This window comes from Telopea speciosissima, chromosome 8, assembly GCF_018873765.1.
Source record: "Telopea speciosissima isolate NSW1024214 ecotype Mountain lineage chromosome 8, Tspe_v1, whole genome shotgun sequence".
NCBI lineage: Eukaryota > Viridiplantae > Streptophyta > Magnoliopsida > Proteales > Proteaceae > Telopea > Telopea speciosissima.
Window position 1 is genome coordinate 16267084 of NC_057923.1, and position 25808 is coordinate 16292891.

General features: G+C 38.2%; 1 protein-coding gene and 1 long non-coding RNA gene across 2 annotated transcripts; one reads left to right on the forward strand and one right to left on the reverse strand.

Annotated features, from left to right (window-relative positions):
• Positions 1 to 780: 780 nt before the first annotated feature.
• LOC122670745 lies at positions 781 to 20446 on the forward strand. Its single transcript, XR_006334247.1, has 3 exons — positions 781 to 866; positions 7347 to 7471; positions 20136 to 20446. It is a non-coding gene; the product is annotated as an uncharacterized LOC122670745 (long non-coding RNA).
• A 2596-nt stretch (positions 20447 to 23042) lies between these two features.
• LOC122671917 (gibberellin-regulated protein 6-like) lies at positions 23043 to 24477 on the reverse strand. The gene is made up of 4 exons (XM_043869403.1): positions 24351 to 24477; positions 24091 to 24129; positions 23962 to 23995; positions 23043 to 23255 (listed from the first exon to the last, which is right to left on the reverse strand). Exons 1-4 carry the CDS (start codon positions 24417 to 24419, stop codon positions 23074 to 23076), a joined length of 324 nt encoding a protein of 107 aa, XP_043725338.1. The 5' UTR covers positions 24420 to 24477; the 3' UTR covers positions 23043 to 23073.
• Between the last annotated feature and the right edge of the window lie 1331 nt (positions 24478 to 25808).

Genomic DNA, 25808 nt, shown 5'->3' on the forward strand with positions numbered 1-25808 from the left:
CCAACCCCTTTGTATCCAAGGAAAAATGATTTGCTTCTTTCCCTACCACTTGATAACCATTATTTGTGATGGTAGTTTTATGGCAGAAACAAAAGAAGCAGGTTGGACTGCAATTCTATTCCGAAATAACTCATTCATATGTGCATATTTTAACTTCGGTTATACAAGAACAACACAAGATGCAAAAGCTCAAGAGGTGCTACTCAGGCTGCAACAAATAGAAGGGTCTCAAAGTACATCTCTCAACATTGATTGCAAGGACCTTGTTCATTGGCTGAATCCAACAATACAACGGCCGTGGGAGATGTTCACCATCTTATGGGATATTAGGCATTTTTTGGGAAATTTTAGTACATTCATATTATCCAAGAAAGATAGAACTTCTGTGTATTTGGCTCATAAGTTAGCAAATCAGGCACGATGTACTAAAACTGGTGTGTGTATCTTAGATTCTTAGACTTTAATTTAATCTAATTCTTATTATATTTTATCAACAAAAAAAAAAAAAAAAGTTATTTACCACCGATTCAAAATAGGGGATACAGAATTAACTGGAATCGGGGAGATTGAATTCGATTCTTCTCCACCCCGTGAGCCGGGGCAACTCAGTTGTGCAGAGGTCCTTAGTTCCATTCTTCTGCATCCCATGGGCCTCTTGCACGAGACGAGGCTACAGCTCCATCTTCCACGCGTGGAGTATGGTACCAAATATTTGTTTTTTACTTACTCCAACCTTTCGTCCCAACGGAAGCTCATTAGAGCCAACCATGTCTCGTCGTCAATATGTTGTGTTCTCACGCTTGAGAGCTACAGTTCTACACCCCTATTTGCAATCACGCATCGCCTGGTTTTGCCGACTGTGCGAGGTATGGCTCTTCCCAATCTCTGCTATATATTTGAAGATTGTTAAATTGCTTTAAGTAGCATACAAAGTAGTGAATGTTATCTGTAATTTAGCCTATACGTAACTTGTTTTGGATTGTGTTCTACATGTTTATTATATTTCCTAGAAGAATTCTTTAATGGTTTTTCGACTGCTGAAACCCTAAGGTTTATTCCACAATGCTACCAAAGGAGCGGAAGATGGCATCACTAAGTGGGTTGAATTGATACATAATCTATAACAAATTGGACTTATGAAGCGACCATATGCTAATCTATAACAAACTGGACTTATGAAGTGACAATATGCTGCCGTCAGCTATAACCAATAACTGTTTGGGTAGCAGCATTGTTCAAGGTTGTTAAAAGATTTTCCGGTCTTTCACTTCTCTCCTTAGAGGTGGCAACCAACCAACAAGGTGTCTCAGCCCATCTTATCCCTCACATAGCTAATCTTGCAGGGTTGTATGACGCGCTCAATACCCAACCCAAGTCGGGTTTAAGACTTCTCAATTCATGGTTTTAGAGAAAAAATAAGCCAGTTTTAATAAATGAAGACCATATGTCTTCATGTTCACCTACCAAAATGGTAAAGACCATGTATGGGATTGGATTGTTCGCAAATTACTATATACACACTGACACAGTCATGATCCTTCAGATGAACATCAAGTCTGATGCTACGAGTTCTAGTTACTGGTTATGATTTACTTTTCGTGTGGTCTAATTTGCAAATGTTGTACTGCAATTTAAACAGAAGATTATATAGAAGTTTTTTGAGAAACTAGGCCTGTAATGTTCATGCAGAACAGTTACTTCAACCTTGGGAAACTACTATAGTTTAAGTTGAACATGACAGAGTAATCTTCTAAAATTGATTTAGTTTAACACTATTACATAATTGAATGTCCCAAAGTTTCACATAATTCAAAAGCCTATTCCATAATCTGTACTGATGATAAAACCTAAAACCTATAATGAAATTGAGGTATGATCTGATGTACTTACCCAGCTGACTACTAATTTAACCTATTTCCATCTATTGAAAGGAGGTTAACATGTGGTGGTATCTTAAATACGTTCATTGACATAAACATATTGAATGCCACAATGCTATTGTTCCCTCTTTCTCCCTAATAATCCCCTTACTTGCTCTCAATTTCTCACTCTTTCTGTTTCATTGTGCTCTATCTCACTTACTGACCGTAGGAAGGTTTGTTCTTTGATAATGAAGTCAGGATTTTAATCATGAACTCTGCATTTCTTCTCTGTGTGGAAGTTTCTGGTTGGCATCTCTACACATTTGGATGGTAAAGTTGTTATGCAAGTTTAAAATATCTGGATGCTGAAGTTGTTATGTAAGTTTAAATGAAAATTTTGAATGGCCAAGTCATTTTTCTTGCGGGCAGGGGTTTGGAATGGTTATGTTTGATTGATTTACTGATTATGTTATTGATGGATTGTTTTAGTGCAGGTTTGTAATACTTGGTTGATTTCATTTTCATGTCATGTTACTTTATACATCATTGCAGAAATTGTTTCTCATTCACTCCCTTCTTCATTTCGTGCCGTAATCTTTCCATTATTAATAATGTGGGAGGTGTTTATGGAACTTTTGTTTAGTTTATTTGTCCTCAGAATCTTAGTATAGTTCATTATCACAATTTAAGATCATAGGCACACACACAACAAACAACATAGGAAAACACACACAAAGAAAAAATGAAAATAAACAATGAAATAATGTAGTTCATGAATGCGATTCAGGAAGAGGAAACTAACATCTATTTGGGATTTTTTCATTTCATTCAAGGGAATTTTGTTAAGGTGTATGTACTCCTGTGATTCATATTGTGCTCGAACGCATTGATGCACCAAGAGATTCTTGCTTACCTGTTTCCATGAAATGGGTATTGTCTGTTACTACTACTAAATAATCACAAAACCTTACTCATATGGTCTCAAATGGTTTCTGATGCCTTTCTATATAGTCTAATAGTTTTTAACCCTATAGCCATAAAATATCGATTTGCAATTCAAATTAATTAAGACCATATATGTTCATTATTGTGCCATGATTCATAGAAATGACCATATTTTGTGATTACTTTTAGAAATATTCATGTGTGCTTATATGTGTCTGCAATTGCATTATTTAATGATCAATTTCTTGGTTCTGTAACATGTAATCATTGACTGGTATATCAGTTCTGAAACCTAATGCATGAGACATTTATGGTCTGATTCATCAATAGTAATGTAGATGAAGTTCAACTAAGAACCTCTCTACAATAGGATTGATGATAGGCCAGAATTGATTCTCAAATTGATATTCAATTGCTGGACAGAATTGGAGATCGATCACTTTGTTCAGCAGCAGATTTACTCCTTTGAATAATCTTCAGATCACCAACAGATTTCCATGCACAGATCAATTGAAAAAAAAAATAATAAAATAGAAAATAGAGAAGATAGAAAAGGCTAGGATAAATTGGATTGAGCTTCACACTCTCTACCTCGAGTCTCTCACCCACGGCCTCTCACTGTACTTGTCTCTCACAGCCATTGCACAAGCAACATTCCATTTTTTTAATCTAAAATTGTTGGCTGATCAATACAGCCTCTTGACTTTATTTATAATTAAAGCATGGTTACAAAATAGTAACTCCCCTTTTGGCTATTGGGAAAGATTACACAAGAGAAACCAAACGAAAATAGAAATTGAATCTAACTAAAAGGAAACAGAGGACTGAAATAGAAACTTAAGAAAATAGAGGCTTCTAAATAAAAGCTAAGCAACTAGAATAGAAACTATAACTTAGCTAAGACATTAAGGACTGAAATAACAAAAAGCAAACAAAATCTTCAAGAAGCTGTCCCATCGATCCACGTAATCTAGGCTTGGCCCACAACACTGTTGTTAGAAGCCCTATAGAACTGAATGCTTGAGTGATCAATATGGATCACCAAGCTACTTTATTTATATTCAAAGAGTTACAACTAATCACACTACAAATAGGAAAGCTACCCTTGCCGATTCTAATTAGGAATACCCAAGAGGAATCGGCTAAGGGAGAAAGAACATAAAAAAGGACAGAAATACCCCTATCGAGTAGAACGACTTATTCTAACGCTCCCCCTCAAGTTGGAGCATAAACATAAAATATGCCAAACTTGACAAGAATAGGATGAAAAACTTGTCCACTTAATCCCTTAGTGAACACATCAGCTAGTTGGTCAACAGACTTCACAAAAGGAACACAGACCAGCCCTTCTTCCTACTTCTCTTTGATAAAGTAGACAAGTTGGTCAACCTCCACATGCTTGGTACGCTCATGCTGAACAGGATTGTGAGCAATACTAATAGCATTCTTGTTGTCACAATATAACATCATGGGAAGACGGACAGGAGCACCAAGATCTTGCAATAAGCCTTTGAGCCATAACAATTCACAAATACCCTGTGCCATAGCACGAAATTCTGCTTCGGCACTAGACCTTGCCACTACGTGATGCTTTTTACTACGCCATGTGACAAGGTTTCCACCAACAAATGGGCAATAGCTGGAGATGGACTTCCTATCAGAGGACTGATACCATGTTAGAACATAGAAGCCTTGCAGAACTGAATGCTTGAGTGAACAATATGGATCACCAAGCTACTTTATTTATATTCAAAGAGTTACAACTAATCACACTACAAATAGGAAAGCTACCCTTGCCGATTCTAATTAGGAATACCCAAGAGGAATCAGCTAAGGGAGAAAGAGCATAAAAGAGGACAAAAAATACCCTTATCAAGTAGAACTACTTATTCTAACAACTGTTCATGTGAACAGTAAGTCATGGTACTGTTCACATGAACAGTAACTTTTTTTTTTTTGAATTCCTTGTTCGTTTTTCTCTTCATTCTTCTATCTGGACTGGGGCTGTCTTATGTAATGCTCTATCGAACCAACAAAAACCTGCCACTTCATCAGACCAGGCTGCCTCACACAGCAGTTGAATCCTGCTACTACACTGGGCTAGTTGTGGGGCTTGCTCCTGCGGCTACACATGGACCTGTAATCTACATCAGCTTTGTTATTTCCACAGAGTCCTTCCTCTACACCTAACCTTGGCACTGATTTCAATCTCCCTCCTTCCACCAGGTAAACTTTTCCTACCTTCACAGTTTGATTAGCAAACTGTTGAATAACTAAATCATTTTTTGGGGAAAGTTGCTGAAATGTCCTACATTAGTTAGAGAATGGCTGTTTGAGGTAGGTACTATATAAGATGCTGTTAAAGATGCCTTACTTTAAATTATATATCTGTAGGAATAATTTTACATAGGCTTTCATGGGCATCTCACTTAGTTTGGGACTTCTTATGAAGTTTCTAAATGGATAGCATGAAGTTCTCTAGGAATTAAGTCTGGAGTCTAAATGGTAAGGGGTGGTAGGTGTTAGAATTTAGGTTTGTGATAAAAATAGTGGGTTTGAGGTCTGTTGAATATGAAAAAGATGGAATATTTGGTTCATGTATTGAGAAACTGAGAGGGTTTTAGGTTAGGATTTTGATTGGAGGCACTAGGTTTGGCTAGGATGTAGATTAGCCTCAACAGGACTTTGCTTTTAAAGAGTTTCTTCTCAGACCATTTCAACACAGTTGGGTTTAGAAGCAGTTTAACAAGTTTTGTCTCATGGTCAGCCACCATAGGGAAGACTTTTAGGGTAGTTAAATTAGGTTCCCTGCAAGGATTAGAAATTAAGGCTACAGGATTTGAAAAGAGGCAGTCTAACAGGTTTTCTCTAATGGCCAGCTGCCACAAGGAAGGCTTTGAGGGTTGGGAAATTGGGGTTTATAACTAGTATTAAAAATTAAAGCTACAGGATTTAAAGAAAGACAGAAGCAAACAGATCTGGTTGTTGCATAGTTTTCCTAGCAGTCAGTAACAGTAAACAGTAAAGATATGTGAAAGAAATTGATAGAATTCAAGCTTTACTTACTAGATTTCTACACTCCTAGAAACCAGGGGACTCAATTTAATGTTGGCAAATCCTTAAAAATGAACAGGAAAATTCCGTGTAGCAATCCATATAATCTACCATAACTCCATAAGGTTTCAAGGATTGGAGAAAAGGGTTACATTACCTGCCAATCTGGGTGCTTCTTGTTGTTGAACAGCCAATCCGCTGACAGGATCAGGAGGATGCCCTGTGGATCAATCTGATCTTGCAGTGGTTATTAACACCCCCCCTCCAACAAAAAAAAAGACGATAAACTGTATATTGACATTGCATTGTCCCATATGATCCTGATTTCTACAAGAAGATCCAGATTGGTACTGTTAAATAGGATAGCGCAGGGGGTTTCCTATTTCCATCTATTGAAAGGAGGTTAACATGTGGTGGTATCTTAAATACGTTCATTGACATTAACATATTGAATGCCACAATGCTATTGTTCCCTCTTTCTCCCTAATAATCCCCTTACTTGCTCTCAATTTCTCACTCTTTCTGTTTCATTGTGCTCTATCTCACTTACTGACCGTAGGAAGGTTTGTTCTTTGATAATGAAGTCAGGATTTTAATCATGAACTCTGCATTTCTTCTCTGTGTGGAAGTTTCTGGTTGGCATCTCTACGCATTTGGATGGTAAAGTTGTTATGCAAGTTTAAAATATCTGGATGCTGAAGTTGTTATGTAAGTTTAAATGAAAATTTTGAATGGCCAAGTCATTTTTCTTGCGGGCAGGGGTTTGAAATGGTTTTGTTTGATTGATTTACTGATTATGTTCTTGATGGATTGTTTTAGTGCAGGTTTGTAATACTTGGTTGATTTCATTTTCATGTCATGTTACTTTATACATCATTGCAGAAAATTGTTTCTCATTCACTCCCTTCTTCATTTCGTGCCGTAATCTTTCCATTATTAATAATGTGGGAGGTGTTTATGGCACTTTTGTTTAGTTTATTTGTCTTCAGAATCTTAGTATAGTTCATTATCACAATTTAAGACCATTGGCACACACACAACAAACAACATAGGCAAACACACACAAAGGGAATTTTGTTAAGGTGTATGTATTCCTGTGATTCATATCTTGCATGAACACATTGATGCACCAAGAGATTCCTGCTTACCTTTTTCCATGAAATGGGTAGTCTGTTACTACTACTAAATAACAACAAAACCTTAACTTATTTGTATTCAAATGGTTTCCGATGCCTTTCTATGTAGTCCAATAGTTTTTAACCCATATCCATAAAATATCGATTTGCAATTTAGAGATTATATAAACATTCACAATTCACATTAATTAAGATCATATATGTTCATTATTGTGCCATGATTCATAGAAATTACCATATTTTGAGATTACTTTTAGACATATTCATGTGCGTATATGTGTCTGCAATTGCATTATTTAGCGATCAATTTCTTGGTTCTGTAACATGTGCACACTGTCTGTTGTATCAGTTCTGAAACCTAATGCATGACATTTGTGGTCTGATTCACCAATAGTAAGAGGCTTTGTTCTCTCCGCAGGGTCCTTCCTCTATACCTAACCTTGGCACTGACTTCAATCTCCCTCCTTCCACCAGGTAAACTTTTCCTACCTTCACAGTTTGATTAGCAAAATGTTGAATGATTAAATCATTTTTTGGGGAAAGTTGCTGAAATGTCCTACATTAGTTAGAGAATGTGTGTTTGAGGTAGGTTCTATCTAAGATGCTGTTAAAGATGCCTTACTTTAAATTATATATCTGTAGGAATAATTTTACATTGGCTGTCATGGGCATCTCACTAAGTCCCTAAATGGATAGCATGAAGTTCTCTAGGAATTGAGTCTAGAGTCTAAATGGTAAGGGGTGGTGATGCAGATTTATCTCCAAACTGGGCTTCTTTTATTAAGAATAGGGCTAGGGTTTGGTTATATACATGTTGGGCCTTTGATCCCATGGGTTTTCTATGTAATAGGCCACTTTTATGGGCTTAAAATATGGGTACATGAGTTGCATGCGGGATTAGCCCTATACTTAGTTTATTTTCATGTTTTTAATGTTTTAAATTGAACCGATCCAAAGCTGGTTTGAACCAATGGTTCAATTTAAGTGATTTTATTAGTTTTTCTTTTAGTTGTTTAGTTGGGCTGGATTAGGACTCTATTGAGTCTATTTCAGTTTCCTAGTCAGTTTAAGTTATCTAATAGGTTAAGGATTGGGTAAAGCTTTTCTTTTTTAGTGTAAGAGTCTAATTTTAAATCTTTTATATAAGGTTGTAAGGGGGCAAAGTATTGAAGACGAATTTGATTAGTAAAAAACTCTTGCTTGCTGCCATTGTTGCTGCTGCTGCCCAACTCTGTTGAGTGTTTCCTTGTGAGTCATATCAGGGTGAAGGATTGGTGGATCTCCAGTTGACTCCCTGCGTCTTGTAGACCGGGAGGATCTTTTATAAGGGATTGGTGGACCTCCAATCGACTCCTTGCATCTTGTAGATTGGGAGGATCTGTTTCTAGTTATCTTCAAGCTACTGCCATTGAAGACCTGCAACTCCAAGTAATTGTTTAACATTATTCATCATTCCCCCTTCTTCTTCTAATCCTCTAAACCCAGCCCCATCGATCCATAGATCTATTAGAATCCTAAAACCTGCAACTATTCTTCTTCCCTTCTAGAAGGTCACACATGTAAGGTGATTTTCGCGAGAATTCTGCCCAGCTAAATCTAATCGTTAGAAGCTGCTAAAATTTTGATGGAATCTTCCTCAAACCCTAAGAGAGACTCGATCCAAATTTCAGTACCATCCACCCAGCCGATTGTTTGGAATTACACTTTTACCCCAATCTCCTATCTCTACTAGGAAACCTCCATAACTCCAGATTTAACCATCTTATTTAGCTGTAACTTTCAGCATATATTCCCCTCCACCCTACCCACACTCGACCTAAAATATTAAGCCCATTCAACCACCTAATTTCCTACCCTAGATTCCATCATCTTCCACCTTTCAAAACCCTAAACCTAGTTGCTGCCCAAATCCATCTTACCTACTTTTAACCATCCAAAGCTTATAAAACCTATTTCATTAGACTCCCCTACACCTGCCTAGCTTTACCATATAAGACTCACCCCCTTTAATCCAACCCTACTAAAATTGACCTAAAACCTCAATTCTGCCCCCATCGAACCTGCAGCTTAACAAATCCTGGTTGTTTGGCTCCTAGTAGGTCTCCTACCTATCTAGGACTACATTAGGTGGTAGGTGTTAGAATTTAGGTTTGTGATAAAAATAGTGGGTTTGAGATTTGTTGATTATGAAAAGGATGGAATATTTGGTTCTTGTATTGAGAAACTGAGAGGGTTTTAGGTTAGGATTTTGATTGGAGACACTAGGTTTGACTAGGATGTAGGTTAGCTTCAATAGGACTTTGCTTTTAAAGAGTTTCTTCTCTGACCATTTCAACACAATTGGGTTTAGAAGCAGTTTAACAAGTTTTCTCTCATGGTTAGCTGTCATAGAGAAGACTTTTAGGGTTGTTAAATTAGGTTCCTTGAAAGGATTAGAAATAAAGGCTACAGGATTTGAAAAGAGGCAGTCTAACAGGTTTTCTCTAATGGCCAGCTGCCACAGGGAATGTTGGGAAATTAGGGTTTATAAGGATTTAAAGAAAGGCAGAAGCAAACAGATCTGGTTATTGCATAGTTTTCCTACCGGTCAGTAGCAGTAAACAGTAAAGATATGTGAAAGAAATTGATAGAATTCAAGCTTTACTTACTAAATTTCTACACTCCTAGAAACCAGGGGACTCAATTTAATGTTGGCAAATCCCACCCAATCCACTGACAGGATCAGGAGAATGCCCTGTGGATCAATCTGATCTCGCAGTGGTTATTAAACCCCCCCCCCCCCCAGAAAAAAAAAAACGATCCACTGTATATTGATATTGCATTGTCCCATATGATCCTGATTTCTACAAGGAGATCGAGATTGGTACTGTTAAATAGTATAGCGCAGGGGGTTTTCTGTCATATCTTTCTTATTGTTTGGTTTTAGTTGTAATTATGTTTTCTTGTTCTTACTTGTAATTTCCCTCTCATTAAGTTATAAATACATGGGCCTAGACTCACCATGTGTTATTCTGAATCCCACTGTGGGCTTTAGGGTTCTCTTTCTCTCATTGACTTCTCTCTTCCTTTTATCTTCTTCCTCTTTGTTATCATAGGTACTGATTTCCTGGTTCTTATATTGTCACATGGTATCAGAGCCAATTTAATCAGTCCCTACTACCTTATTCTCTATTTTGAAAGTCCTTAAGGGTTTTCCCTTTGTGGTTTGCAGCAACCAATGCTGCCATATCTATTCTATGGAACCCTAGCTGGTAACGACATGAAGAGAAACTAGGGTTTCTTGTATGTATGTTGCTGTTTTTCTAAATCTATTGATTTCCTCTTGCACGGTGGATTACTACGGAAGATAGATCTACGTCAAAATTATGAAGCAAATGAAGCATATTACTTATGGCAGTGATTCCTTAGAGTTCTCCTCTTATGCGGTATTGATTTTTGGAGTGTTTTTGCTGTCCCAATACACCTAGCGGCAGCCTGTTTTTAGGGCCTTTTTGGACAGGTCAATATTCCCTATAAAAGGGAATCTAATCTGTTCATCAGATTTCTATAAATTTTTTAGTGCTGTCAAGGACCATGTACTAAGGTCCTTCAACCAAGCTTTGTCGGCCATCGGACATCCTGATCTGCTGTTGATTGAAATCTCCCCAAATCTAGGCTTGTGATTCCAGAATATGATTATTTGACTGCTGTTTCTTATCCTGCCGTTAGATCATTGTAATATTATGGGGATTTAATATACTGTTAGCCTGTTATTTCTGAACAGAATTGTAGCCCTCTTTAAAGGGGTTCACTTTGACTTCTATTGGATTGTTATTTCTGCCAGAATTGTGGTTTATTGGTGGTATTGATGATATTATTGCTGGTTATTTATTCATATGTATATATATAATGGGTTATTCAAAACCTCTAATGGGCTCTGTAGATGTCCAAATTACATCTATCAAGCTTAGTGGTGCCTCCAATTATTTTCCTTGGGCACAAGGAGTAAAGGTATCCATCAATACCAAGTGTAAGATGGACTATTTGATTCATGACCCTTCACCTGCAGACTCTCAGGAGTATAAAGAATGGATAAGTGAATATGATACTCTCATTGTATGGCTCTATAACAGTATGGAGCCTTCTGTTGCAGTTAATGTTATGGTCCACATCACTGCTAAAGGTATATGGAACGATCTCAAAGAAAGTTTGTCAGGATAAAAACATGTCTCTAGTGTACGATATCTATGAAGTTCTCTCCTTCAAATAAAGTGGTAAATCAGTGGATGATTATTATAGTGCACTCAAGGGCATATAGGAGGAGCTTATTGTATACCAGCCCCTGTCTATTGACTTCTGGTAATTTTTGTAACACGATATAGTGGGTTTTCCCTCTATTGTGACTTGGTGTCTTGGAGTCCTAGTATGTTTAGGAGTTGTCTCTAAGTTAGTCTATTTGAGTTGTAATTAGTTTCTATTTCTGATTCCTATTACAAATGGGAGTCTATTGCTATGTACTCTTTCTGATATAAATAAAGGCTATTTTTTTTTTGGGGGGGGGGGGGAGACTGCTACAAACGACTATTGTTCTCTAGTTAGTCCCACCTGCTCACCCATCTCATCTCTTCTCTTTTGTTTACTGATTCTACCATTCAGATACTGTTACAACTTCGAAGTTTTAAATCTCAGTGTGCAAAATTTCTTTTGGCTTAATTTTTATCTGGCTTAAATACCAACTTGTAGCCCGTCAAAAGCCAAATCTTTGCAAGAGAGGTGATACCTTCTATGAATGAGGCGTTTGTTGGATTCAATGCATTGTGTCTTCCTCTCTCACCGAATAAGAATTGTCCTTCTCTTCTAAGGATAATTCAACCTTTGTATCTAATAGTGGTGGTCGTGGCCTTGGTGCTGGTTTTCTTGGCAGAGGTTGAGGTCGTGGTGACGGTATAGGCAGAGGTCAACAACGAAACTAAGGCATACAACAATGTACTTACTATGAAAAAGTCAATCATCCCATTGATACATGTTGGGCGAAGCATGGTAAACCCGAGTGGATTAGTAGTTGTCTGCTAATACTACTACATCTAAAGGGAGTTCTATAGGGGTGTTATCTTTTGATTCCAATCTTGCTTCTCCTCTAGAGGTAGTCAATCTATCTCTCCATTATGCGATGACCTTTTCAATCAATTACTTAAACATGTTCAACAACTTGGGACATTTGCATCTACATCCACTACTACAATTGCTCACTCAAATACTACTGCCTTTCTTACTTCCTCTTCTTCCTCTACACCGTAGGTTATTGACTCTGGTGCCACATCCCATATGACTCTTTTAAGTCCCATGTATTCTCCTCTTACCAAAAGATCAATCACCCTTTTCTTGATGGATCTTCCACTCAGGTGCCTACATTTGGATATGTTTCCTTACCTTCTCTTACTACTTTAACTTCTATACTTCATGTACCCCATCTACCTTTAAATCTTATCTCTATTAGTCAACTTACTAAGTTACTGAATTGTTCTATATCTATTATCCTACTTGTTGTGTCTTTCAGGATCTCAAGACAAGGAAGACGATTGGTAGAGAGTGTGAGAAGGATGACTTATATCATTTTGACGATGTCATTCCTGCTGTTGCTTCTACTACCTCTAGTGTGTCCTCTCCTCTTCAATAGCATTACTGATTGGAACATCTCTATCTTTCCAAGCTCTAGCATACGGTTCCCAACATGGAACAAGAACTCGCCAAGGAGATCTCGGTAGGTAATATCTTAGTTTTTTGAAAAACCGAGACGAGATGCTAGGCGAAATGAGAAGATTGTATTATCTTGCCGAGTTCTCAGTATTCTCGGTCGGTCATCTCGGTGGGAAACCTTTGTATACAGACAATTATTTATGCCAAAAACCAGGACAAACACTTATTTGTGCCTAATATCATTTAAGTAAATTATTTATATTTTTTATTTCATTTACTTAAGATATTATTCACAAATAAGAAAATACCCCCTATTTGAAATAGTTAAAAAATCAAATTCTATAAGGATAAAAAGGCAACCCCCAGTTCAAGAACAAAAACTTGATTTTCGGCAGTAGGTGCATTGTTCAACTTCCAAATGCCTAGGTTTTTTCTCAAAGCTAAAAATTCCATAAATCTTAATATGGTAAAACATTGCTTAAAACCTAAAGTGCGGTAAAATATTCATTTGTTTTGATGTCTAAAAAAATATTTTCATTCAGAGCGATTTTGATAGCATTCGCGCACACCAAATTAGGTTTGACCAAAACATAACTCATTCAATATAAATCAATTTCAAGCAATCTTGGATTTGTTTAATTGCTTAAATTCTTAAAAAGTATCTAAGCATCCCTAAATCCTTCATCTCAAAATGTTGATGTAAATACACATTGACATCTTTAATTCCAGAAGAGTTGTTACTAGATATAATAATATCATCAACATACACTACAAGAATAACAACCTTGGCACCATGATGACGAACAAATACAGAGTGATTAGCGAAGCACTGTGTGAACCCTTAACTACCAATAACATTAGTAAATTTATTAAACCAAGCACAAGGGAACTATTTCCGTCCATAAATAGCCTTGTGAAGACGGCAAACGCTTCATGCATTCTCCCTTTGAGCAACTTATCTAAGAGGTTGCTCCATATGCTCAAAGATCATACAGAAAAGCATTATTTATATCAAGCTAAAACAGAGGCTAGTCAAAATTAATAGTCAAGGATATAAGCACACGAATAGAGTTAAGACGAGCCACTGGGGGAAAATGTCTCAAAGTAGTCAACTCCATAAGTTTAAGTGTAACCTTTCGCGACCAGATGAGCTTTTAGAAGTTCAACTTATCCAACAGGAAGATATTTGACAGTGTACACCCAATGAACTGCACAAGCTTCTTTCTTGGGGGTAAGTTAGTCGGAGACTACGTCTAATAATTCAATAAAGTATCCATTTCTACATCCATAGCATTCTTCCAACTAGGATGCGATAATGCTTCTTGATAATTGTTAGGCATAGACAAGGTAGACAGAATTACAAAGTAAAGGAGGAAGATAGGAGATAGTAACAAACTTAGAAATATGATAAATAATATTAGACTTTCCAATACAAGTTTGAATGCCTTTACGAAGAGCAACTGGCAAGTAAAATAGGTAGAAGAATCCTCATGCAAATAGTGCGATTGAGAAGAGGGTGGTAACAAAGGATCAGTTGGAACCGTTAAAGCCGGCTTGGGCTGACGCTTATACACCTGCAATGGTACTGGTTGTGAAGTAGTGGTTGAGTCGTTAAGAGGATTAATAGCAAGAATAGACGGAGGGCTAAAAATATTAATAGCTATCCTATGACTCTCATCAGAAAAATACTATGGTTTCATAAAAGGTAACATCAGCACTGTACTGCTAATGCCTGAATGGACCATAACATTGATAACCTTTTTGAGTGTGAGCATAACCAAGGAACACACACTTGGTAGCACACAAAGATAATTTGTCAAGATTAGGGCGAAGGTTATGAACAAAACAACTACATCCAAACACCTGTAGTGGTAATCCAAGCAGATATGATTGGGGAAAAACCACAGAGAAAAGAGACTATTGTTAAGAACAGAAGATGGCATACAATTTATCAAATAACAAGCAGTTAAAATTGCCTCACGCCAATAAGACTTCAGAACATTAATGTGAAACGTTAGAGAACGAGTACTTCCAGCAAATTTCGATTTTTCCTCTCAGCAAAACCATTTTACTGGGAAGTATATAGGCATAGCTGGTTTGTTGTATCGTTTTACGATCTAAACAAAATCCAGATATTTCACGTTGAGTACATTCTAAAGCATTATCAGTACAAAAATTTTGATGGATAGACCAAACTGAGTCTATTATAAAACTACTTAAAATAAACAAAAATTTGATTGATCCTTTAACCAATATAACTAAGTCATTCGAGATGATCGTCTACAAGTGTAACAAAATATAAAAATTATGTTGACTCTTGACACGACAATGACCCCAAACATCATAATAAAATAGAGAAAATAAAGAACTTCGAGAAGCATCTTAAGAAGGGAACGGGGTATAATGATTCTTTCTAAGCTCACACGCCTCACACTCAAGTTGAGACATTGTTTTGCAACCGGGAACCATATGCTGGAGCTTGGAAAGATAGAGATGCCCCAACTAGTAATGTCACTGAAGAGGAGAGGACACTAAAAGTAGCAGAAGCAACAGTAGGAACAACAACGTCAAAATAATATAAGCCATTCTTCTCATGCCATCCTTCAATCGTCTTCCTTGTCTTGAGATTATAAAAAACATAGAAGTAGGATAAAAGGTAAACTAAACAATTTAATGACTTAGTCAGTTGACTAACAAAGATAAGATTTAAAGGTACTTTGGGAATATGAAGAATAGAGGGCGGGCCTTGGTGCAACGGTAAAGTTACTCCATTATGACTAAGTGGTCATGGGTTCGAGTTTGGAAACAGCCTCTCTGGGAAAGCAAGGGTAAGGTTGTGTACGTTATGACCCTCCCCAGACCTCGTAGTGGTAGGAGCCTCGTGCACTGGGTATGCCATTTTTTGGGAATATGAATAAAATAATTTAACATAGTAAGAGAAGGTAAAGAAACACAACCAGATGCAGACACCTGATTAAAGGAGCAATCAACAAGTATGACTCTAAAGGAGTGACTAACATTTCGAAACGAGAAAAATACATGGGACTTACCAGTCATAAGAGAGATGGCACCGGAGTCAATGACCTCGGTGTAGAAGAAGAGGACGCAAGAAATGCGCCAGTACTTGAGTGAGCAATTATAGCAGTGAATGTAAATGTAGATGTCTTAATTTGTTGAATACGCATAACTAATTGATTGAGTTCATCTCGTAATGGAGAGACAAGATGATTACCTCCAGATGTAGAAGCTGCTATAAAAGATGACACTGCTATTGAACTCTGATCAAATGTAATAGTATTAGCAGACAGCTGCTAAGCCCACTCAGGTTTACCATGCTTCACCCAACATGTATCAACAATATGATTACTTTTACCACAGTAATTACAGTTGTGCTAGCCTTGATCAGGTTGTTGTCCTCTGCCTCTACCACCACAACTACCTCAGCCTCTCCCTGAACCTCGACCTTTGCCAAGAAAACCAACACCACAACCACGACCACCACTATTTGAAATAAAGGTTAAATTATCCTTAGAAGAGGATGGTTCAGATTTGGCGAGGGAGGGAGGCACAATATGTTGAATCCGATAAAATACCTCATTCATAGATGGTATCTTCTCGCCTGCAAAAATTTGGCTTTTGATTGACTTCAAGTTAGTATCTAACCTAAATAAGAATTTAGTCTCAAGAAACTCAGCATGATGATATTTTAATGCTTCGAGGTCAGTAGGCAAAGGCTAGTAGACATGAAGCTCTTCCTACATGCTCTTGAGTGCACTATCGTAATCATCCACTGACTTACTATTCTGTTTGAAGGAGAAGCTTTTCATAGAGATTGCACATTCGAGACATATTTTTATCTTGAGAGAAACTTCCTTTGAGATCGTTACAGACACCTTTACCAGTGGTGTGGAATATAACATTGGCTGCAACAGAGGGCTCCATACTATTCCAGAGCCATACAAGGAGAATATCATTCTCGCTCATCCATTCTTTATACTCCTTAGATTCCGAGATTGGAGGATCATGAAGTAAATAATCCATCTTGTGCTTGGCATTGATATATACTTTAACTGCTTGTGCCCACAATAAATAATTAAAAGCACCACTAAGTTTGATATATGTAATTTGGACATTGAAAGGGTCCACAAGAATTTTCAATCACACATTATATATGTGAAGAAACAAGCAGAAACCAATGACCAATAAGAGATCACAAGAAAGAGCAAGGGCAACAGTCCAATGGTAGATAAATGTATGAAGTAGATTAACCAGTGGCGATAGCACCAATAAAGAATCAAATATGGTAAAAAATGGCAGTCTAACAGAAGTCAAAGTCTGGTCTATATAGCAAGGTTTAAAGTATTGGTATCGGGTATCGTATTGGTCGAGTGATTTTAAGAGACGTATCGTATTGTTTCGGAGATACGTATCAAACAATACAAATACGCATAGAAATGGTCAAGATACACATGGAAATACACTTTTGGAACAAAAAAATATATATATAAATAAGCAATATATAATTAGTGTCATGCATAAAACCTAAAATGGTGAATAATGTATTACTAAACAAGTGCATTAAATTGAAATTGTTATAAAAGATGAAGTTTCTCACATGTTGTAATCGTCTATAGCCATGAAGAATATTGGATGATGCAAAGGATGATGTTGTAGCACTCCTTGATTCGTTTTTAGTTTGAAAGTGTGAAAAACCAAGATTAAATGCAAGATTTTAGACTCTTGGTTGAGAGTTTTCTTTCATTTTTTCGTTAGATTAGGAATTGTGTTGAGTCTATGAGTGAAAATAGCATTTTTATGGAATGTATCGATGATATCGGTACATATCGGTATGTATCGGTACGTATCGGTATGTATCGAGCCGTATTAAACTACCCACTGAACCCTTTACTGGACATATCGATGGTATTGATACGTATCGGTCGTATTGTATTGTATCGCCCCATATCGGTCGATACATTTCAATACAATTTGAGACAATTCATTTAAAAAAAAAAAGGAGACGTATCGGTATGTATCGTATCGGTATCGACCGATACCGATACGTATCGTATCGATCGATACTTTAAACCATGCTATATAGTAACTCAATAGAGGATACAAACCCCACAATATCACAATGTTCTAATGGAGAGAACCAACAGCTAAAAAAAAAGGTGGTAGATTGACACCAAACTAGGGGTGAATGACCCTAGTGGAGGGCTCTTATCAGCCCTAAATATTTGCTATATTTGATGGACAAATCCCTAGATATAAGGAATCCCGATCTGTCCAAAATCTTAGAAAAAGCAGGGGTTATTTCTCTTTCTTATGCCAATCAACAACAGATCCTTCTATCGATCTGCATCACCTATAGAGATCAATTGGACCTTCTTTTTATTTTTTTTCCCTTAAATTGGGAAGGGTATTTGAGATCAAGAAAAAGGTTAATGAATAGGAGGTTGTTTGGGGGTGACAACGATGGTAGTTTAGTTGGAAATGGTGTAAGGATTGATTCAAGAGAGGAGAGGAGACGGTAGGAGAGGAGAAGAGTAGAAGAGAAGATGAGGAGGGAAGAGAGGAGAAGAAAAGAGAAGAAGATATGCAGCCAAAAGTTAGGGAGAGAAGATTCCTCTCCCCTATTTGATTGACTAACATGAAGTGAGAATTACATACACCTCCCTAGGGAGGTAAAAGGTGAAAAAGTAAAATTACAACATAAGACAATAAGATACTAAACTAGTGCCCAAACTACCCTTATTACATAAACTCTAACAAGTTTAACCTACTAGTTTGCAAAACATAATTGTTTGCGATTGAGTCCTACTACCAAAATGTGCTATATAACTGATGGATGTAGTAGCCTCAATGCATTGATGTTTTTTGTGCTTCTTTTAAAAAAAAAATGCAGGCCTTGGAAAAGTACAAGTATGAACAATCCCTTGAACCATAGCTGTCACAGCGTCTAGGCAACCTAAGGCGTTGGAGGGGGTCTGGACATAAGGCGACGCCTTGACAGCTATGCCTTGAACACACAAGCCAGTTCATTGAGAAGTTGGAAAAAAGAGCTGGAAGAGTGCCATAAGCACCTTGCCTGGTATAGAAACAGAAAAGAGAGGGCATTAGAAGATTCTGTTAGAGCAAACACCAACCAAACACGAAAAGAAACAAAAACAGAGCAAGAGGACGCAGAGATTTAACGTGGTTCACACACCAGTATCGTGTGCTACGTCCACGGGCGAATCTGTTTCACTATGTAAATCGAAGAAAGTTACAATGGAGAATCCTCAAGAACACCCAAAACAGCGCTGCTACTCTCTCCCTGAAACCCTAAAACGAAAACCTCAAATCTCACTCTCTTTACAATAAAGCGGGTAAAGAATATAAATACTCCTCCATCGGATCGGGTCGATCCATCGGGTCAGATCGTATCGGTCCAAGCCCTCCGCTACCATCACAAATCTCAGAATAAAGTTCCATTCGGGTCGCCACCAAAAATGTCGGAGCGGGTCATTCTTTGAAACAGGTCCAAGAATTTGAGACATACATAACAGATTCTGTGGCTAATATCTGATGGTACTTTTCTGTCATAGCACTATCTACATACTGACTTCATTTTTGGGGAAAAAGGTGGAGAAATCTACTGAAGAGTGGCAATTGCAATAATTCTTTTTCTTCTTATTTTTTGTTAAACATACTATATTTCAATAGAGTGAAGAAGGCACAATGTGGCACCCAAAGATCATGCAATTGCAGTATTACTGGTGTTAGAACTGGTTACTGAGAACTTAAATTCCCAGCCCTAAAAACTTTGGAGCCCACTTTGTCACCCGATTGCCTGATATGAGTAGTCAAAATCACAACCAAAGATTCTGGCACAACCTGATTCATAGCGTCAACTATAGTTTAGCTAATATTCTGATTTGTGATATGATCGGTCTTGTACCTAAGCTTCCATCAGTGTGAATTTTATGACTGGGGGTCTTAAGTGAGACTAACCAATCAATAATTCCACAGTGATCGCCGTTTTCCTGAAAGTGAGATGTATCTCATGGATTGGGCATGGGCTTAGCACCAGTGAGTTCTTCAGTCATTGGAGCAATGTCTGGTATTTGGATGAGCCGCAATGTGACTCTGTTGAAGAATGGTTTGTAGAATGGATGCATATATAGTTCTCATATATTGTGTCCAATTTCTGTATTGTCTAGTTAAACTCTCAGTAGCCTCGGTTCTAAATGTCTAACCCATTGTCTTGAATGGAACTGATCTTTCTGAGATTTCTTCTTCAACGTACCCTATTCAATGTACCTCCAGCAGGTGACATCTGCTCACTCACCTAATCATATTATTCAGGTATTTCCATTTCTAATATTTTCTGTTTTGCATCCTTATTGTGTTTTAGTGCATTGGCCATGGTCATCATGGTCACTAGAACAGTGGTCAGTTGCATCCATTTCATTACCAGCAAACATGTCCCAGGTACTTTTTGCCACAACTCCAGCTACAGCATCCTCCAACCATCATCTCCTTGTCATGTGCATGCAACCATTGGTCAGAACTGGTGGAACTAGGTAGGTGTGCAAGTGGGCCAGGCGTGGTTGGGGAATCAAATTAAGCCAAAGCCTGGCCTGGTTCATTTTTAAAGTTGAGTCCGCAATCGGCCTGAGGTGGTTTACCCCTAGAACCAGGTGTCATGAAATCAGTCTTCATCAGATGAGAGCAGCCGCATCATTTCATCCATATTAAGTGCAGTAAAAGTCTCTTGACACCACCTCTATCTTTGTCGGTGTAGATGTTGCCAGCACCCGCAAGTTGTTTTCCTTCTCACTAGTAGCTGCTGCTGCATGTGCTCTATTAGCTTTGTCGTATTGATGATGACTCCATCTTTCATTTACATGATCACTGCTAGTTGGCTGTTCTCACATGATTGACTAAACTATTGCCAGACCATCTTGCTGGACCAGTTATGTGGCTGAAGAACCATGAGTTGCTGCATGCTTCTTGAAAGCACCAACAATATGTTGTTAGTATTGAGAAAATTGCAGAGAGATCTGAACCATTTGATGGACATGGAAATTTTCTTGTTAAGTCGGTGTTCCAATTTTCCAAGTCTTCCATTGTGCTTCTATCTGTTGAGTTTAAAATTAATTTTGATTCGCTGGAGGAAAGTAGTTCTAAAGTTATGAGAGGTGAGTTCTACTTAGGAACAGGTAAATCAGCGAAATGAAGACTGTCGTCCACTTTTTATTTAGGATGACTGAATATTTATCATGGCACTGGTAAACACATGCAGATTTTTGTTCCCCATTAGCTCATGGGTTTGAAGGGAGTGTAAGGCGATTAATTTTATGGTGTTGGTTGAGTACTGCATTGTGGGAATATTTCTCATGTTTAGCATTTGTAATGCTCTACTTATGTCCTCAGTAAAATTAATGCTTTGGCTCTTTTTTTTCTTTTAGGTGACTGGAGATTTCTATTGCCGAACAAATAGAACAGAACGGTATGAACAGCTAGAGACTTCACCACCGAGCCAAGGGTAGCGCCTCAAACAGTACATATGATGTAACACAGCAGACGTTGGGAGAGCCTACCAATGCACCAAGGGGACAGATCAATCAATGGGTAGTAGTCACCCAGGTGTAGTGATCAAGATCCCCAAACCAATCAATCTCATCTGATGGGTTCATCAGTACCCCTTTCTTGGATCTGTTCGGAATTAGCTTTGAATTGATCGGCCTGTTGCTATCCAAGCCTGTCGTGGATCCTAACCTAGCCACTTAGGCTGTGTTTGGAAGCCAAGAAAATGAAAGAAAAGAAAAAAAGATGCAATTAAAAAAAAATTTGAATTTGAGGGAGAAATACGCAAGTTAATCGTTGCCTCCATCATGATTTTGTCTTATTATGTTTTTCTTTTATTTTCTTGGCTTCCCAACATATCCTTGGGTGAACATTGGGGTTTGCCTTGGCCAGAGTATGGACTAAGCCTGGCCCACTGATAACCTTTTTTTATTTTGTTTCATTTTTTTTGGGTGAACATAGCCCTCGTTAACTTCTTATTCCTAGACAAAGACGAATTCTAAACTAGGAGTTGCATCCAATTAATTTATCGTGGTTATTGTCACAAGGAATATACAAGAATCATAGCTACAGGGATTGTATCAAGGGTCTCAGGGCTCACGTGCACAAGGATGAATGCAGGTAGATGTATGGACGGATTCACAAGAGAGTCTCGCTTGGCTAACAATGACAAAGGATTAGAAGAGGATTGCCCATAGAAAACCATATTTTGCTTTCTGAAAATTCTTGTTTAATTAGAACTTTTTGAGTATGTAAATTTGGTAAAGAAGTATCTATTGCATGTGAATGTGCAGCTTAGGCTAAAGATGCACCTACTTATGTACTGGACTTTTTATTTGGTTATGTATGTTTTTCTGATTCCATAAAGAAATATATATATATATATATATAGGAGCAAGTTTGGAGGATTGATTTTTGGGATGCATTTTGATGAGGTGTTGGGACTTGGGATTGCATATTTGGTATGATATGCTTTGAAGTAAAATGCCTTAAAAGCAAAAGTACAGTAGGGGAATTTTATTGCTTCCCCTTACCATTGTAGAACTTACAGCTAGCCCCTCTCCCTTAGATGATACAAATTCTAAAATGCAGAGTTTTATGTTTAACTTCATTTGTTTTTGGCAGAACGGATATGTAAGTCTAGCCAAGTGAATGGGAGTGGAACTTCTGCAGCCATACTTCTGCAACGAGGCATGTCAATTGGATAACTTTGAAGCATTGAACAAGGACACCACATGTACGTTAGAATGTCAAATTTGAGGCCTTAATTCAATTGCTTAGCCCACCTCCTATTGCAGAGCTGTCCCTTGCATTTTTGGTTCAGAATTGTCCAAAGAATGTGTTTTTAAAGTTAAAAGTTGTCATCCAAGGTGAATCTCTTCATCCACAGTGATATTTGCTTCTGGAATAATGAGTCTCATCATTTGTTCCTGCCTCTCTATTGATGAAGATTTGAAATACCCTTCATCAGCCAAATCAAATGATAAGATTCCATGGTTGAAGAAATTCTCTCTTCAGCATGGATGAAGGAGAACTTGGATCATTTTCAATTTCGTTGGATGGAAGAAATAGAAAAGTTAAATTTTTATTCATAAAAAGACAAACATAAGAACGAAGGAAACAGAGTATTATAGGAAGGCCACTCTCATTCGGTCTCAGGTCTTGAGCAATACAAACTCTAAACTCGAAGGAGCGACGGAGGATTAGACTTACATTAAACGTTGGAACACTAACCCCAAAACCAACTTAATTAAGAGACAAAAAACAAGAACAGGAAAGGTAAATTCTGATAAAAACTGGGTTGCAAATGAGAATATCTCTATTTTTTACGGGCATTTAGGGCCACCCTCCTTGGTCTTCCAGTTGTTGTAGCAAGGGCAAACACCCTTGTTGCCGTAATAGCCAGGAGGAACGCACAGGCACTTCTTACAGCACTTCTGGCAGAAGAACATACATGGCTTGTGGTACTGTGTTTGGCTGCACCTCCTAGAGCACTGTGAGGGGCACTCTGCAATTATCAACACTTATTATCATCAAACACATTTATATGAAAAGGGAAAGAGAACGCTAACTGGGCGTGTGCCGTCCCCGCACCCAGACACAAGGGAAGGCTGGTCAAACCAATTTGTATTTATATAGACATGGCCTACTGGGGAAGGCTGACATCTTCTTGGGTACAGAGACATGGGCTCGGGCTCTGTGCCCTTCAGAAATCCTGGCCCCATACAAAAGCTTGATTGATGGGGTCGACGTTCATCTGGGTTTGACTATGGTCAATACCGGACTTTAAACAGTTAACTGTAACATCGAACAACTAAATACTAACCAGTAACAGCAAGGGGGCACTGGGCACTTGGGCAGGCAGAAGGAAATGAATCCTTTGCCCTTGTCCCTTGGGCGGTGGGCGGTGGGGAACTAAGTGCTGAACAGATGATGGGTTATGGGCTCGATCTGCAGGGCTAGCTTTGGGGGTGAACAAGGTGGACTCCAGACCTCCCCACCACCTTCATCACCCAAATGAGCCAAACACATTTCTTTCTCTTTCACCTGAGCCTGAAGCTCTAACCCACATTTGCAGTTCCTGATCTGTTAGTCTTATCATTTTCTGGCTGTGAAGTTCTCATGCCATCATGAAGTCATTTTTTCCTTTTTTATTTGTAAAAGAAAATCATCTCTTTGAAGAAACATTGTTGGCTAAAAGGAAGATCACTTACGGTAGCTTTTCAGACTCCCAGATCCATTTCGGCTCTGATAAGTACATGCATTTTCACATAAACCATCACAAATTTTTCAGTACAATCAAACATGAGAAGAATACAAGAAGAAGATGAAGAAGAACTTACGCTGTCCAAGTGGTACTGCGTATCAGTGGCCGATGATACCTGCAATTAGGAAAACAAAAGCCAGAGTGAATAGAGAGGCAAAATAAGAAAATCCTTTCTCTTATCATTTTTAACCTAAGAGGTTGGGAATGTTGCTTTGATGTTTGGATGCAAAGTAAAACAAATTAGCATTGTAAGGAAAGCCAACATCAACACCAATTTCTCCCCCCTTTACTGAGTTATCTGAGTTTGAAAACTGAGGAGGGAATGAAAAATCTCACCTGGGCTTCAAGCATGGAAATGGCAAGGAGCACCAAAAGCATTACACCGACAAACCTTGCCATCGCCATTGCTACGGGAGTGGGACAGACAACACCAAACCAATCCCCTCAGAGGGACAAAAGAAGCTCCAAGAGCGAGAGAGACTAAAGAGGGGCTTGGCTTGGCTTGGCTTGGCTTACACTTCCTTGGTTGTGGAATGTGGAGTGTGTGGGGTATAAATAGATATATTTGGACCGGGCAGCCCGGTCCACTGCTAAACTACATACAATATCTACTTCTTTTTTTTATTTCTAATATTTGGTCCATAAACCCAAAATTGACGATCATCATTTTTTAGGGGAATATTTTCCTTCACCTATGGAATCCCATAACATTGAGTGGTTAAAGATAATAGGACTCACACCACAAACAAAAAAAAAAAAAGATAATAGGATGGAAATTCCCTCCACCCACGGTGAATGGGATCCCATTCACCATGGGGCGGGAGAATGCGGGAAAGGGTATATTTTGATGTATATTAAAACCCTAGGATGATGAGTAAAACATCCTCTATGGGTGGAGGGAAACTTAATCCAAGATAATATCTAATCTCATGTTTGTGAAATTATGGTAGTAACTAGTATGAAAAGAAAATGATCTTTGGATGTAGTGAAATCTAGCAAGCTAGCACTTTATTGATCATCGGTTGGGGTGAAAGGCATCTCAACAGTTCATTGTCGCATTCGTTGCATCATTCACAACCTTGGATACCGCAGTCTCCCACCTATGCATCCACCATAGTCTCCCTTTTCTCCCCCTTCATAAAATCTATCAATTGCTCTCTCTCTCTCTCCCCCCCCCCCGCCCTTGCAACCCAACAGTGCTGGTGCCGAGAGGTGGATATACAAGGAGAGGGAAGGGAGACAATGTGTGTGTGTGTGAGAGAGAGAGAGAGAGAGAAAGAGATGGATTGCCGTGGCAAGCGAGAAGAGCGAAGGGGAGAAAAGAGTGTGTAACAAATGGTGGAGAGAATGGAGTTGCAATTACGAATAGTTTAAATGGGTGAGATGCAATTAGGGGATTCAATCAAGTAAAATGTTAATGTGTAAGATTCCATTGCAGTATAGAAATCTTTATCCTTTAAAAAGTAGGGTAAAAGAATGGAACGTGGTCGCATGCGGCGACGCATAGCTCCTGTGCCCGAAAACAGAGTCACATGAACTAATCGCCATACAACATGGAAAGACAAAAATCCTCAAAGATGCGGTGGTCATTTCACATAGCCATGTATCTAAACATAGAAACCACACATCCCATACGACCAGGTAACTTTCTCTTTCCAAGAAAAAATGATAATTCTTTTGATTTTGATTTGAAGTATTATGGTAATTCAGCTCAAGAGGTGTGGTATTTATTTATTGCAGGGGCCCTTTACGAAGTTGGGACCAAAGGAGAAAGGAAATCGGCAAATCGGAAAT

Excerpts from the sequence above, each read along its gene's own strand:
- LOC122671917 (XM_043869403.1), bottom strand. The coding sequence starts at position 24,419 with ATGGCGATGGCAAGGTTTGTCGGTGTAATGCTTTTGGTGCTCCTTGCC. Across the intron at positions 24,130-24,350 it reads TTTCCATGCTTGAAGCCCAG|GTATCATCGGCCACTGATAC; the intron begins GTGAGATTTTTC and ends TCCTAATTGCAG. Across the intron at positions 23,256-23,961 it reads TGGGAGTCTGAAAAGCTACC|AGTGCCCCTCACAGTGCTCT; the intron begins GTAAGTGATCTT and ends TGATAATTGCAG.